Raw genomic sequence first — 15,536 nt, 5'->3', positions numbered from 1 at the left:
AAAATTATAGATAGGAAAGGATCGTGTGCATTACAAGACCAGCGCTTTCCATGTTGTGGTTTTGGTTTCTGCACCTTTTTGCAATACAGTTGCAAATTTATGCTATTGACTTGGGTTCAGATGGCAGCACCGTCAAGGTAGAACATTGTGAGAAGGACAATGGCTGTGCTGATTCTGATAAACAACAAAGGTACTCAATATATCACACACCTACTATCTCTTTAGCAAGCTTGCTTCTGAACCTTGTTCTTGTGGGTTTACAAATCACCTGTAACATTAACCAATGCAGTAAGTTACTACAAGTAAAGTAAGTACAAACTTTAGACTTTTTGCTGTTTGTAGAGAGTTATTGCACCCTGACTGGGTGCATGTTGGTGTGGTTGCATGCGGAGATAGACAGCCAGAAACAGTAGTCGCTGTTAAAGCAATAATGGTGACATCATCTCCTAATGTCTTTATACATGTATTCACTGAAGATGAACTTATGGCTAGCTTTCACAGTGATGTAAGCATTTGTCAAGTATTTTGTCAAGTATTTGTCGAGTATTTGATGTAAGCATTTCAATTTTAATTATTAGTTACCCAGCTAATGATAATCTAGAATATGCATTTTCATATGCGTAGTACGGCAACACTAACTACTGAAGAAATATATAATATAACTAATTTACTGAATGTTACATAGGCTATTCGTTGACCTAATATTCTGTCATCCTTTTCAGTTTGCCAGCTGGCCCAATGAAATTAGATCCAAATTTAAGTACAGACTTTATCGTATCACCTATCCGCCTGATCGGTTTCAAGAGTGGAAAAAGCTTTTCAAAACGTGCGCTACGCAACGACTGTTTATACCGGTAAGCTTCACCATGCCTTAGCTAATCAAACATTTTTAGTGATTACATTCCGTATGCTTAGAGCTATAAATCTTTATGGAAGTACTTAGCTCATAGTATCATGTGGGCGGGTGTTATAGACACTACTGGCCGAGGTCGACTCCATATTATATATAGATACGGACATACTTCTGATGAGACCCGTGCAAGATGTCTGGGATCACTTTAAGCATTTCAACTCAAGTCAGCTAGCTGCTGTAGCGCCTGAACATGAATCCGCCAGTGCTGGCTGGTATAACAGATTTGCGAGGCACCCCTACTATGGACGGCTTGGTAAGTCTTACCAATACTGAGAGTTATCTATTCATTTTTTTTAGTGGATGAACAACTTGTATAGGCGGTTGTCAGGTCGCAGCAGCTGACAAATGGGTTACAACAGCAGTTGATAACGGCGTCACGGCTGCTGACTATGGGGTCACAGCAACTAATAATCGGGTCACGGCAGTTGGCGACAGGGTCACAGCAGTTCACAACAGGGTCACAGCGGCTCACAACAGGGTCACAGCGGCTCACAACAGGGTCACAACAGCTCACAACAGGGTCACAGCGACTCACAACAGGGTCACAACAGCTGACATAGTTCAATCCAATGATTATAGAATTTTGATTCACATTACCTGCTGAGGCTACTGAATACTATTTGAATGCTAAATATGTTATGCTTGTGATTAGAGATGTGGTTGGATGAGTGAGTAGCACTTACACTGGTAAATTTGCGTTTGTGATTGTTGAAGGCATAAATTCTGGAGTCATGCTAATGAATATGACAAGAATCAGGGCATTCACTTGGTTGGAGCATATGAATGACTACTTGACAAGATACAAGTACAACATTACATGGGGTGACCAAGATCTCCTCAACATCTTGTTCCATCACTATCCAGGTGCGTCCTGCGCTAACTTCGATTCTGTCTTTCAGAATAGTTGATAGTCCTTCCTTCTTAAGAAGGCATTTGTTATTTGATATGTATCATCCGTTCTATGCAATGGCTAGCAGAATATAAGAAGGGCTAATTATGTAATATTGAAATGCAAACCTCCAATATTTTAATAACAAGGGAAGTTTTGCCCAACAAGTGGCTGTTATATTATTCTAAATATTTAGTTTTAGTTAATTGCCATGGTTACTGTACACCTGCAAATGTAACGATAATTACCCACCCAATATTGGATGTACATGAGTGTATTTGATTTTCAGAGTTTGTGTACATCTATGAGTGCAACTGGAATTACCGACCTGACCATTGCATGTACATGAGTGTATGCAAAGTGGCTGAGCAGGACGGCATCAGTGTGCTCCACGGCAACCGAGGAGTCCTTCATAACGACAAGCACCCGCAGTTCAAAGCGATATATGATGCTTTTGAGGAGGTACGTTATATCTGTTGCAACTAATTTTTGCTGTTCTGTGTTTTCTGGCATATAATAATTTCAGCAATGTTATTTTACCATGTATATTTATTCGGAATGTTAAATCAAGCCATACTAAGACACCATTTCTGAAAGTGTATAAGAGAGAAGTTCTAAGTTCTTAGTCTTTATGATTTTACTTGACAAATTCTACCGTTGATAGAATAGTATTGCTTCCTTTTAGTACAAGTTTGATGGACTTGATATGCTACTGCGGTCTATGGAGGCAAAGCTGGATGCTTTAGATGGAACAGAAGGGAGGTGTCAAGCTGTTAAAGATCTCTTTTGTAAACGCTTTCGCCTTTTTGCGCACTAGACTCCATTTGTTTATGCTAGTTTGAGCTGTTGTTTTGTTGGAACTATAAGTTTTGAGATGTTTCTGTAATTTGCTTTACTGTGTATAGTTGACATACAATTTATAGAGGTTTGCTCATTTCCTTACGGTTGCATCATTCGTTAAAAAGTGTTCTCATCTTTATTATTTTCCAAGATGTTCAGCGTGATTTATGTTGTTGTTATATATTTTTTTCCTTGTTGTAGTCTTCAATGATCTCATAATTTTATTTTAGTTACACTTTTTTTACAGAATACAAATAATGCTCATGTCTTTCTTCAAAACCTTACACTAATTCGCACCAGTGGCATTAATTTGAGCAGCAATCGGGACAAAAGGGCTGACAAGTAACTCTTGCCTCATTCCTCTTAGAACCATCATTTTCTAAGCAGTTTTAACCAAAAATTTTTCATTTTGGCGAATGTAAGCCAACCTAGGCTTACCACCTGGCTATGTTGGATACATATTGCACGCATACCAAAATTTCATTCCCAAATTAGAATCTTTATCCATAGTACGTATAAGCTAATTCCAACCTTTTGAGATAATTTGAAAAGCATATAAATCTATAAATCTACCATTGTTAGACTTACAAAACCACACAATCTAGTTCAGCCAGGTTGTTTAAATATATTTTTGTTCATTGTTTGATGTATCTCCACATATCGCATGTAAAACATGCTGCAGCCCCCATGTGTCTAATGCTATATAACAAGATGAATAATCTCCAGACGCAAAACATTTACCCTTACTCTTTAGATGAAGTGTAAAAAGTAAAACGGCATCGTTAAATTTTTTTCTGGAACAATTGATAAAACGAAACCAATTAATCAATGGAATTACTAAATTTAATAAACGATTGATCTTTAGGCTAGTAACAATGATTACTCTCAACGTTCTTGTAAAGGAATTGTCTTCTGCTGTCATTATGAAAATCGTTGCACAACGGGTTTTAGCGAATCCACTTATCAGTATTGTAAGTGTTTCTGTAAGGAAAAACCCAACGCTGCTTAGTTTCACCTGATATCGAATGGCCTGCTTGAGAGAGAATATTGCCCGTAAACACGCGTATGGTTGTAGAGCTAAAATATTCTTAATTTTTGTACCAACGATTTAGTATTACAATGCTTTAATAGTTGAAAGTTTACATTTGCTATATATTCGAATGGGTTGTACCAAATCTTCATAAAGCAAGAATATGGTGTATATAAACATAGTTTATTGTGTCAAAATGGCATAAATTACATACTCATATCATTTTTTAGATATATGACCGTTAATTAAAAATTTGCTTATTATCATCTTTGTTTTAGAATTTGCCTAAGCCTAACGTTCGTGACCTAAAGCATGAGTTCTCGTCAACAAGCGATTTGTAAAATGTAAGTCCCCTGAATTACCTCTGATGAAGTAGAATATTTTTGTTTTTTGTTGGTGTAGTGAGAGTGCTTCATATGTTTAGCAGTGTGTTATGATGTATTTGGTTCGGGGTTCAGCAATACCAATGATCATGATTGGCTGTCAGTTGGGCTGCCTTTCTGTTCATGTATGGCCCTTGGTAGAAAGCCCGTGGTAGCACCTGGAGTTCACATAAATTGATGCTGGCTTTCTATGAGCTGCTGATTTTTTAGTCATTTTCATCATTGTACGATCATCTACTCTCTCTTCATAGGTTACTGAGAGTGAACTGTGAGTGTCCTCTGCTTGCAGGATACGAGTTAGCAAATTCAACCTGTGATCTTTCCATCATTTTTGAAGCGTTTTGCAGGACTAGTTCATTTTGTGCATAACTTACACTTTCCCTTTTTTATGTTTTGTTCAGAATCATATAGCACTTCTGTGCTATTTCAACATCATGAATGGTACTCTTTAAAGACAGATCCCATGCCGTGTCTGCATATTTTAGAACTGGTTTGCATAGGTTGGTGTATGCTGCTAGACGCTTTTGTTTAGGGCATCATATAGTATATATTTCAGCATGCCAAGGATCTTTCGGGCTTTTTGGGTTTTGTTTTTCAAATCTGAGGTCAGTCTGTAGGGTGACACCCAGATATTTCGTTTCCTTCTTCCATTCCAAGAGTGTATCTTCAAGTCTTTTGGTTGGAAGCATGCTCCTGTTGCCGAAAACAATTGCATGGCATTTTGAGTTGTTGACGGGCATTTCTTACTTAGAGACTCAGTTATATACAGCATTTGTGTTTGACTGGAAGTTAGTAGCATCATTAACAGAGTTTACTCTTTTATCTCACTAATGTGTCGTCAGCGGAAGGACTAACACAACAGTTAACAGCACTGAGTAAGTAGTTTATGTATATAAGGAGAAATGTTGGTCTAAGCACTCGAGGTACTCCCGATGTTACTGGCAGTTCTGTGAAGTACTCACCGCTGACTAAGAAATTTGGTCTGCTATTAGTGATAAAGTCGTGGATCCAGTTTGCAATCCGGGTGTTCACATCCAGAATCTGTCGCAGTTTTGTACTCTGTAGTTTGTAGAATCTGTACGTAAAAGCTGGTGTAGCTGCAAACCATTTTTGCAGATGCAATCGGCAGAAGGCCTCCTACACGTGTCCAAAATGCCAGATACCCTACTGCAGTTTAAAATGTTATCAACACACATCACATGAAAAATGCTCAGAGAAATTTTATGAGTCAAATGTGTTACAGCAACTTCAACAGACCAACGCTAGGTAATTTTGGTTTTGTATTGCTGAATGTCTTTTCATCATTTTATTCTAGGTTAACATTTCCTAAGATGCTATAGTTTTTCTCTCAGGCTTCAATTATTCATTACGATCTTTTTATTTAATCGTCAAACAAGGATTTACTTGTTTTGCTGTCAACTACATTCAAAACTCATACATAGTGCATCTAACGCTCAATATTCATTTCATACATTATAAAAATCATTGTTTCAACTTTAAATATAACATATATATAGTATATATATATATTCAAGCTTTTTTTAGTCTTTGTCTACTGCTGTTGCGTTTGTTTTATTGAGCTTTATCCATGTTGATCAGTGAAGCAGAGAAGCAGGCAATGTTAGCTATGCTGCAGCAGTTTGAAGAAGACTGCATAGAAGATGATGAACATATGCGACACGAGCAAGAGACAGCGAATCTGGCCTCACGCCTCTCAGGCATTGATCTAGGTATGCAGGATGTAGTTTTCTTGGACGCTAGTGAAGCAGTCTAAGCAAGCATAAGTACACTACAAGTATAATTCTATGATGATCGACTTATCGACTTTTTTCAATTGCTTTCAAAGTATTTTGTGCCTGATGAATACATCCATAGATAATAATTCAATATGTTAAATTTTGCTAGGCTGGCTCAATTCGAAGAAATACTTTACTCCACATGTAATTTACAAGGCGAATTAAACATTACATAGCATATAGTTTAGCAGTAGCTATATTTTTCATCAATCAAGTTCAACTTATCGCTGTCAACAACCCTGTGCTTAAGCATAACCTCGCACTGCGCATTTTCCCTTGAAGTTTTGTTGTATATTTCATGTCTCTTTCATATGAATCCCTTATACATTGTATTTCTCCATAAAGAGAGTGATCCTCAAAGAATATGGGAACAGTTATCAGACAAAGAGCGACAAGAGTTTACGAATCTTGTGAAAGAACAGAACTTTAGTGACATTGTGGTAGAATGGCTGCCATGGTGGACATATAAGGTAAATATTACTAGTAACTCATTCTGCCTACAAGATTTAGAGACTCTGTTTCACATGTACAACCAGGTATATGTTTGGTTTCATTATTGACTGTTTATAGTGTAATTGTATTGTATTCTGAAGAGTCTATACTAACATGAGTACAAATAAATGCGATCCATTTTATAACTATGAGCTAAAATTATGATTAAGAGATCTTCTACGCCTGCAGGCTAGCTATCTAGAACCAAAAACCTAACGCTTGCCGATTCTTTGGATATTTTATTGGAAACTCAGCAGAAGGTCATAACTTTTGAATCAGGCATCATAAATGACTTTGTGTGTACAGCTGTAATACTAAACCTCTGCATCACGTGTACAGCTGTAATATTAAACCTCTGCATCACATGTACAGCTGTAATACTAAACCTCTGCATCACGTGTACAGCTGTAATACTAAACCTCTGCATCACATGTACAGCTGTAATACTAAACCTCTGCATCATGTGTACAGCTGTAATACTAAAACCTCTGCATCATGTGAACAGGTCAGGCTACACATAGAGTTAGTAGTTATCAAGCAGTTATTTGTTGATTGGCACACCGATTGTTGCTGGTATTATGTTTATAGAAAGAAAAAAAGCCATTGGTAACAGAGCTCAAGCGATGTCCTGAAAAGGAGGAATCTCAAGATTTGTCGAAATATAACTTTCCTAAGATATCTACTAAAATACAACCATTCTCCAATTTTTGTGTAAGGGCTTGGAGGTCGTATGTAAAATAGTCTTGTTTTACTTTCCATAACTGTTGCATTAGTTAAAGGTTTTGGTTTGAATAAATTTTCAATTTTAATTTTTTTTTCATATCTGAGATATTTGACCATGAATTTTATGTTTCTGCACCATTGAGATGATTAATTTTCTAAAGAGTTAGGTCCTAGATTTTTAAGGATGTTGCAGAGGAAAAACGAAACATTATTGTTAGTAAAAGCGATATTTGTTTATAGCTTGTTTGTTGTCATGCCTAGTACGAAACAAAGTTATCACATTGTTGATTTATTTAACTACGAAAGATAATGTTTGTCATCATATAATTTGTTTTGCCTACTTTTAAAGTTGGCTATGGTGGTGGTAACAAAGGATATAATCTTCCATCTGCTTCGTGTTTAACTGCTCTATGCTTTTGATTTGTTTTCTAGATGGATTGTTCACATTCCCAGTTTTTATGTCGCCCTAACAGGATGCTTGAATGCCTCTATCAGTTGTATATTGAGACTGCTTACCACTAATCAAGCACTAGCCATGTGTTCAGCCATTTAATAGTCTGCTATTAGTGTAGAAGACACATTACTACTCTAGTAATATCTTTACTATAGAAGTCGGAGCCTTTGGAGTGTATCAAGTTCAACATGGTGAACATAGCACTCGCCTACACATTCATCGTTATGAGGTACAACGGGGAGCACCAGGATATGAGTGTGCAGTGCACTGAGGACCTAGTCTCTATTTCTGATGTGCTCCTCAAAGCTGACAATTGTGACTCGACAGCTCAAGCCATTCGCAAGCTGTGCACATCAGTGAAAAAGGTAGAGTAGTGTTTAGAATTTGAAAAAGATTTCCGAAGTTGTTTAGATTCTGTTTCACTTGACTGAGGATTTGATAGAACACTCGCTTCATAATCGAATAATTCTTGAAAAATTTTGAATTTTTTACTGAGTGTCTAACTTTTGCAGTTACTTGGTTGCAAGCTTGTGACTCGTACGCTACTCAACATTCGTCCATGTTTGTTTTTACTCATTGTCATGTCTGTGACCCAATTCTTTCATTTTCTGTTGTTTTTGTAAATTACAAAAAAATAGTATATGTTACTGCTTAACAATGAACTTTCACGAAATTTCAGTAAATTTCTTCAGAAAGTATCGGTATTTTTTATCATTTGTGATTGTTTGAGGTGATCAAACAAGGGATGTTTCAAGATTAAAATCAATAAAACTTAATCACGGTTAATGACAATGTCATGACATCTATAGTTCTAATAATATATATAGTTCTATAGTCTTACTTCAACACAGCCGATAGGCGTAATTTCGCATCTAATTTTCTTCTGAGAGTTTTAATCGTGATTAAGTTTTGTGAATTTTAATCTTGAAACATCCTGACAATCAGATCACCTCAAACATCAAAATAATGTTAAATGAGAGCAAAATACCGGCTTTCTGATAAATTCTATTAAGACTTTGTGTAAGTTCATCTTTAAAGGTATAATCGAGCATCTTTAGTTAAAAGTTTAGGATTGCTCAGTTGTCTTCGGTTGTTAGGCGCTGAAAACACATAACATGCCATGCCAACTAGCGCTTCTACTATTTCAACGTCTCCTATGAAGACTCCCTATTATGTTTGCAGCTAGAGGATTTGTTCATATCAATGGAGCACATAGCCGAAGTGTTGGATAATCTTGTGCTCATACTTCAAGGTCCAGAAGAGGCATGCACTAATGACTATATGCTTATGGCCTTTTCAGACCTCAGCCTCCTCGTAGACAACGCTCGCGGTGAACTTAAAAAAGGTTGGTTAGTTCTCATTGTTCATTCATTTGTTTACCATGTTTGCTGACTATCAAGTTTCTGTCAAGGTAGCTCATCTCAACATTCTACAATTACTCATTACTGGATCAAGTATTTATTATGGTTATGTAAATAGTTAGACAAGCGTTTCTAGCACTTTGCTTTCCTGCTTTACCACCCAGCTATTTTAACCATTACTCATATGGTTAAAATCAAGAGAAATATTTTTGTAAATACCATAAAACCTTTAATTGACCGCCACCTTTATTTGAATACCGCTATAGGAGAAGGGTTGAAAAATAGAGTTCTATGGTGTTCGAATAGAGGTTGTGTGGTAAGTGCTTTGAGGTGCTATCAGACCAAGGAGAACCCATTGCCCCACCGTATCAAATGTTTTATTTCTGCTTCAATTCAAATTGTTGATGAGTTTATAGAATTCACGTACAGTAAAACTTATGAAATTAATTCATTCCGGGTCTTCTTCATATGTCAAAACAGTCACACGTTATAGCGAATATTCCCATAAGAACATGTCTTAATTTGCTTAATTCATTCCATATCTGAGTAACCCTTTAATACATGCTGCAAGTAATTACACAGCAAAGCAAATGCGTCATACATGGTTATGTGAAAAACTATTAGAATTCTATTAAATAGTGTAATAAGCCCTGAAAAGGGGGTTTTGCCAAGCTTATACTTCTGATTGCATGTATGTAAGGTAAAGTGACAATTAAAACCTTTATTGTCATTTCACCTCAGCAATATGCATATGTAAGTACATGTACGAGCTGTGCAATATGTAGCTTTAGAGCTAGACCGTAGTTTGTAAAATACTTGGCATGATTTACTCTAACGCAGACTAGTTGAAGTTTAAACTAATTTAGCTTATATTTTTTTACTATTTTTGCATTGTTTGTGTTTAATTTGGGTCAGCCTCTTCACATTCACTTAGAAAACTGGATTGCTTGAAGAAACTTGAAACTTTGCATGTTAAAAACTACTTCAAATGTAGAGTGAGAATAAGTGTGAGAAAGCTTGAGGCAGTCATAGCTAGGGGTTTGACTGTACAGCTAGGGGTTTGACTGTACAGCTAGGGGTTTGACTGTACAGCTAGGGGTTTGACTGTACAGCTAGGGGTTTGACTGTACAGCTAGGGGTTTGACTGTACAGCTAGGGGTTTGACTGTACAGCTAGGGGTTTGACTGTACAGTATGTTGCAAGTGCGTGTCGAAGAAGGATTTCTATATCTGGGATATACTGATATCTGACATATACTGCCAATGCCTAAATATCGGTTTGACATATTTCCTAAATGATTGAACAATTTGTATGAACTATTATTAGTTACAATTCTATATACCAGAACAATCTACAAATAATTTGTATTCTGGTGTGAAAGCTGTTTTTGCTCTGATACTTGCAATGCTAAAGGGTGTTGAACTAGTAATATGTCTCCTAACTATGAGTGTGACAATTAATTTTAAGATGCTGATGGTGCTGATGGAAGAAAGCAGCTGTTACTAATAAAAAAGAAATTGGATTACTACAGCAGTTGGGTATTGACTCACGCGGAGGTCAACACTCCTTCACTTATTGCGGAGATAGTCATGGAGAAGGGTGAGCTACTTGTTCGCGATATTTGAATAGACGAAGTGTCCTTACCACTAGTTTATATCCATGATTATTTAGTTACAGAGCTAGGTAGCCATTTCACATCGGGCAAGTGAAATGGCTACCTGGCGTTACAAATACAGCTTATTTTATTGTCATTTTAGATCGACTACTTTTGGAATTATCCCAACATGAAGTTGTTGCAGAGCAAATCAAAACCAAAAAAGGAAAGAAGGCTGATCATGCAAAGATAGAGATATTAGAATAGCCAAATTATTTCCAAAGTGCAATGACAGTATTGAGTGCAATGCCACATTGAGACTACACTCAATAGATTTATTTTCACTGACATAATCTGTTTCAATAGAATGGACTTTGGTGACAATTTTCATCGACAATTTTCATTGACAATATCACTAAGAATCTATTCTAAGCTCTATACCCTCGCTTGATTAAATTGACAAGGCGTTTGCTTGACAACTTTCTGACATAATTCTCCTTTCAACCCTTTAATATGTATTGCCATTGAATATGTAAAAATATTGAATTGAAAAATTATTATTGGTGTACATATATTTTAATAATTAAGGAGCACATGATTTGACTAAGAATTAGGAAGAACAAAGATTGTAATACGGAGAGAAGCAATAGCATATTGAAAAATCAATAATAGTATACGATAATCGAAAAACTCATTTTGTGATCATAATCAGGAGGGAATCAATAACTTGCTTTAAATATAAAATTATAAATAAATCCGATACTTTTAGTCAACAATGTCTGGATCAACAACACTATTTCTACGTGTTGTATAGACGCCAATGTGTGTAAAGAGTTTAGGCTCAAAAAACCAATTCCGTAAACCCGTGGCACTGGTGAACAGATCCAGGGCAGAATCTTTGGCAAAGTGCTCTTCGCAGGTTACATTGTTAAGGTAGTTGACTATTAGCTTACCGCTAGAAGGTGTGAATATTAGTGCTGGAGTACAACAGTTCGGAGCCCAAACTAGTCTGTACAGATATGGTGATATCGACCTCAACGATAGGACATTTATCCGACCGACTGCGAGTAAGAGTAGAATGAAGTAGACGAGTCTTGGCAACCGTGTAGTCCAAGCGGTGTCTTTGTTTAGCTGAGATACATAAAGAAGGGCAGTGGTAATGTGTTCCAATAAGCCTGCAAGAGCAAACCACTCAAGGATTCTATTAACGTTGGGGGTGATGAAACCGTTCAATCTAGAAGGGTGAAATAATTTGATATAGCCAAAAGGGGCGCGCATCCTTGGCAATCTGTCCATGAAGAGATGATCCAGCTTGTCAAGCAGATCATGGTGAGGTAGCGCATCATCCTCTGCCAACAATATGTAATCAGCCTGACGCCCTAAAGAATAATTTAGGCAATTGCCATAATCACGCTTTTCCAATTCAAACTTATTCAAATGTTCGCCATGCAAAACTGGAATGTGTAAAACCTCAACGATTGAAGCTAGTGAAGCTGCCTCTGTGTGTTTGTTGGCATCAACATCACACAAAACAATGGCAATATCTGTAGCTTGGCCCGTAGACCGATTCTTCTTTATCTTGGCATATCGAGATACAACCTGTGTAAGGTAGTATGGTTTGTACGCTTGATGATATCCACTACCATGTAGCATACGAGAAGTAGTAACAATTGCTACTAATAATTTGATGCGCGTATTATTTTCCCAACTGATAAGGTTGAGTCTTCTATCTGTAAGATTCTTCAAATACAACTGTTCGACACGATATCTTACATCATTTTCATCTCTGTATAACTTTAGTTTTCTTGAGGAATTGAGATTGTTAGCTAGCCATCTCGAGTATAGAGAGTGTCGGTTTTCTCTTAGCAGCAAAGGCAACACCACACCAAATGTCACAATAATTATAAGAAAGAATATAAAATGCTTTCTTGCAAACAATGTGATCCCTCGAACTAGCTGCAATGACATCGTCGTGATCCTGCAATAGAATAATCATGAGTTATTTATGCCTTTTTATACAAAATGAGATCAACTTGCTGACATGTACAACTAAATGTCAATGCATATGGCGATGAATGTGATAAATATAGCTGGTTGGTGGTCAGCATTGATTCATGCATGATCCACTTAGCACTGCTGAGCTTACAAGACCTTTTTAGTAATGCTTGTCTAAGCTGAGCTAGTCAGGAGCATCGAAGAGACAAAGCCCAAGCAAAGCATAAAGCATTTTCGATAGAGGTAAAACATAACAAGTGCAGTCTGTGTGTGGTACCATTCTCAGTCAGCCAGCATATTGCTTCAAAGTCTGTTTAAATGGAAACTGTTAGGCAGGTAGGAATGTTTATGTGAAGCAATAATTATACATAGCATTAAATATATAACATATAGTGTGATATGTAATACTCTTTACCATATTGACGGCTTGCCTGCATATAGTATTGAAACATGATTATAGCAGTTGGACGACATGGAAAGCAGAACTGCAGTAATACCTAATGGAAATTATATGCTATTATACGAAACTAAATGTGGCAATAAGTTCCATAGGTTTTTAAGCCTTTGCTCACCTGGTAAGCTGCAACACAAACAATTATAGATTAATAAAGTTGTCGGGCTACGACTGTATGCAAAAGTGGGACTGCAGAAGTTAGACACTTGCATCAGCATTATGTATTAGTACATTATCTGTTGTAGCTTTAATATCATGACCCAAATTGAGCAAAAGCAAGGTAACATGCTAGTTGTGAGTGTGGGTAGCTCCATGTAGAGAAGGAAGAACATGTTAGTTGTGAGTGTGGGTAGCTCCATGTAGAGAAAGAAGAACATGTTAGTTGTGAGTGTGGATAGCTCCATGTAGAGAAGGAAGAACATGCTAGTTGTGAGTGTGGGTAGCTCCATGTAAAGAAAGAATAATATGCTAGTTGTGAGTGTGGGTAGCTCCATGTAGAGAAGGAAGAACATGCTAGTTGTGAGTGTGGGTAGCTCCATGTAGAGAAGGAAGAACATGCTAGTTGTGAGTGTGGGTAGCTCCATGTAAAGAAAGAATAATATGCTAGTTGTGAGTGTGGGTAGCTCCATGTAGAGAAGGAAGAACATGTTAGTTGTGAGTGTGGGTAGCTCCATGTAGAAAAAGAATAATATGCTAGTTGTGAGTGTGGGTAGCTCCATGTAGAAAAAGAATAATATGCTAGTTGTGAGTGTGGGTAGCTCCATGTAGAGAAGGAAGAACATGCTAGTTGTGAGTGTGGGTAGCTCCATGTAGAAAAAGAATAATATGCTAGTTGTGAGTGTGGGTAGCTCCATGTAGAAAAAGAATAATATGCTAGTTGTGAGTGTGGGTAGCTCCATGTAGAGAAGGAAGAACATGTTAGTTGTGAGTGTGGGTAGCTCCATGTAGAAAAAGAATAATATGCTAGTTGTGAGTGTGGGTAGCTCCATGTAGAGAAGGAAGAACATGCTAGTTGTGAGTGTGGGTAGCTCCATGTAGAGAAGGAAGAACATGCTAGTTGTGAGTGTGGGTAGCTCCATGTAGAGAAGGAAGAACATGTTAGTTGTGAGTGTGGGTAGCTCCATGTAGAAAAAGAATAATATGCTAGTTGTGAGTGTGGGTAGCTCCATGTAGAAAAAGAATAATATGCTAGTTGTGAGTGTGGGTAGCTCCATGTAGAAAAAGAATAATATGCTAGTTGTGAGTGTGGGTAGCTCCATGTAGAGAAGGAAGAACATGTTAGTTGTGAGTGTGGGTAGCTCCATGTAGAAAAAGAATAATATGCTAGTTGTGAGTGTGGGTAGCTCCATGTAGAGAAGGAAGAACATGCTAGTTGTGAGTGTGGGTAGCTCCATGTAAAGAAAGAATAATATGCTAGTTGTGAGTGTGGGTAGCTCCGTGTAGAGAAAGAAGAACATGCTAGTTTTGAGTGTGGGTAGCTCCATGTAGAGAAGGAAGAACATGCTAGTTTTGAGTGTGGGTAGCTCCATGTAGAGAAAGAATAATATGCTAGTTGTGAGTGTGGGTAGCTCCATGTAGAGAAAGAATAACATGTTAGTTGTGAGTGTGGGTAGCTCCATGTAGAGAAGGAAGAACATGCTAGTTGTGAGTGTGGGTAGCTCCATGTAGAGAAAGAAGAACATGTTAGTTTTGAGTGTGGGTAGCTCCATGTAGAGAAGGAAGAACATGCTAGTTTTGAGTGTGGGTAGCTCCATGTAGAGAAGGAAGAACATGCTAGTTTTGAGTGTGGGTAGCTCCATGTAGAGAAGGAAGAACATGCTAGTTTTGAGTGTGGGTAGCTCCATGTAGAGAAAGAAGAACATGCTAGTTGTGAGTGTGGGTAGCTCCATGTAGAGAAAGAATAACATGTTAGTTGTGAGTGTGGGTAGCTCCATGTAAAGAAAGAACATGTTAGTTGTGAGTGTGGGTAGCTCCATGTAGAAAAAGAAGAACATGTTAGTTGTGAGTGTGGGTAGCTCCATGTAAAGAAAGAATAACATGTTAGTTGTGAGTGTGGGTAGCTCCATGTAAAGAAAGAAGAACATGTTAGTTGTGAGTGTGGGTAGCTCCGTGTAGAGAAAGAAGGTTCAGAGCATACATAAAACACTGATTACCAGTTAAGTCGGTATATGTTGATATGATGATTCTGTAGCGGTGTATGACCAGGGAGGTCTATAGGCATCCTCAGAAGTCAGCTCAACGCGGAGGATCACCAATTTTTAAATCTAAGTCTATGGATTTTTGAAGAAACAATGTCTGACGTCCCTATTCTATGGTATCTAACATTCTTGTTGTGTGGTCAGAGAGGTAAAATATCTATTTGCAACTGGATGAAAAAATAACGTTGCTTATGAAAACAATTTACAGTTTTCTGTCACAATATACCATGTTCATCATATTTAAAACCCGAGCCTACTTTGTCATTAGAGGTTGTTAGGTAATGTACAAAAGTTTGCTGATAGAATGTTAAAAATATCACCCCAATTCTGAGGGTGGCCAACAGCAAAGTGTGGGACCACCAGATGAACATGCAACCAATAGAACTATCACTTACTTGAAAGCAAATAATAAAA

At 37.4% G+C, this 15,536-nt stretch overlaps 4 protein-coding genes across 5 annotated transcripts; 2 read left to right on the top strand and 2 right to left on the bottom strand.

The window, feature by feature from the left end:
- LOC137403866 (glucoside xylosyltransferase 2-like) lies at positions 1-2,913 on the top strand. Its single transcript, XM_068089963.1, has 7 exons — positions 1-190; positions 343-505; positions 723-854; positions 974-1,166; positions 1,628-1,777; positions 2,092-2,264; positions 2,488-2,913. Exons 1-7 carry the CDS (start codon positions 51-53, stop codon positions 2,617-2,619), a joined length of 1,083 nt encoding a protein of 360 aa, XP_067946064.1. The 5' UTR covers positions 1-50; the 3' UTR covers positions 2,620-2,913.
- A 749-nt stretch (positions 2,914-3,662) lies between these two features.
- LOC137396264 (zinc finger HIT domain-containing protein 2-like) lies at positions 3,663-10,770 on the top strand. Of its 2 annotated transcripts, XM_068082462.1 has the most exons (10): positions 3,663-3,705; positions 3,951-4,016; positions 5,172-5,321; positions 5,655-5,785; positions 6,197-6,321; positions 6,932-7,054; positions 7,676-7,885; positions 8,703-8,865; positions 10,349-10,480; positions 10,639-10,770. In XM_068082462.1, the coding sequence occupies exons 2-10, from the start codon at positions 3,985-3,987 to the stop codon at positions 10,740-10,742; spliced, it is 1,170 nt and encodes a 389-aa protein (XP_067938563.1). In that variant the 5' UTR covers positions 3,663-3,705; positions 3,951-3,984; the 3' UTR covers positions 10,743-10,770. The 2 variants fall into 2 exon arrangements, with proteins under 2 accessions (XP_067938563.1, XP_067938568.1); XM_068082467.1 differs by lacking the exon at positions 3,663-3,705 and having other exon boundaries at positions 3,801-4,016.
- A 466-nt stretch (positions 10,771-11,236) lies between these two features.
- On the bottom strand, positions 11,237-13,251 carry LOC137396258 (post-GPI attachment to proteins factor 4-like). The gene has a single exon (XM_068082448.1). It carries the CDS (start codon positions 12,441-12,443, stop codon positions 11,241-11,243), a length of 1,203 nt encoding a protein of 400 aa, XP_067938549.1. The 5' UTR covers positions 12,444-13,251; the 3' UTR covers positions 11,237-11,240.
- Positions 13,149-15,008, bottom strand: LOC137391241 (uncharacterized). The gene has a single exon (XM_068077658.1). It carries the CDS (start codon positions 15,006-15,008, stop codon positions 13,149-13,151), a length of 1,860 nt encoding a protein of 619 aa, XP_067933759.1.
- Positions 15,009-15,536: the final 528 nt, after the last annotated feature.

The sequence above is a fragment of the Watersipora subatra genome, chromosome 1 (genome assembly GCF_963576615.1).
Source record: "Watersipora subatra chromosome 1, tzWatSuba1.1, whole genome shotgun sequence".
Lineage (NCBI taxonomy): Eukaryota > Metazoa > Bryozoa > Gymnolaemata > Cheilostomatida > Watersiporidae > Watersipora > Watersipora subatra.
This window is presented reverse-complemented; position numbering and strand designations above follow the sequence as displayed.

Coding starts and splice junctions, on each gene's coding strand:
- LOC137391241 (XM_068077658.1), bottom strand. CDS start 15,008: ATGTTCTTCTTTCTTTACATGGAGCTACCCACACTCACAACTAACATG.
- LOC137396258 (XM_068082448.1), bottom strand. CDS start 12,443: ATGTCATTGCAGCTAGTTCGAGGGATCACATTGTTTGCAAGAAAGCAT.
- LOC137403866 (XM_068089963.1), top strand. CDS start 51: ATGTTGTGGTTTTGGTTTCTGCACCTTTTTGCAATACAGTTGCAAATT. Junction 191..342: donor GATTCTGATAAACAACAAAG/GTACTCAATATA, acceptor TGCTGTTTGTAG/AGAGTTATTGCACCCTGACT. Junction 506..722: donor TGGCTAGCTTTCACAGTGAT/GTAAGCATTTGT, acceptor CATCCTTTTCAG/TTTGCCAGCTGGCCCAATGA.
- LOC137396264 (XM_068082462.1), top strand. CDS start 3,985: ATGAGTTCTCGTCAACAAGCGATTTGTAAAAT. Junction 4,017..5,171: donor CAACAAGCGATTTGTAAAAT/GTAAGTCCCCTG, acceptor CCATTTTTGCAG/ATGCAATCGGCAGAAGGCCT. Junction 6,322..6,931: donor TGCCATGGTGGACATATAAG/GTAAATATTACT, acceptor TTATGTTTATAG/AAAGAAAAAAAGCCATTGGT.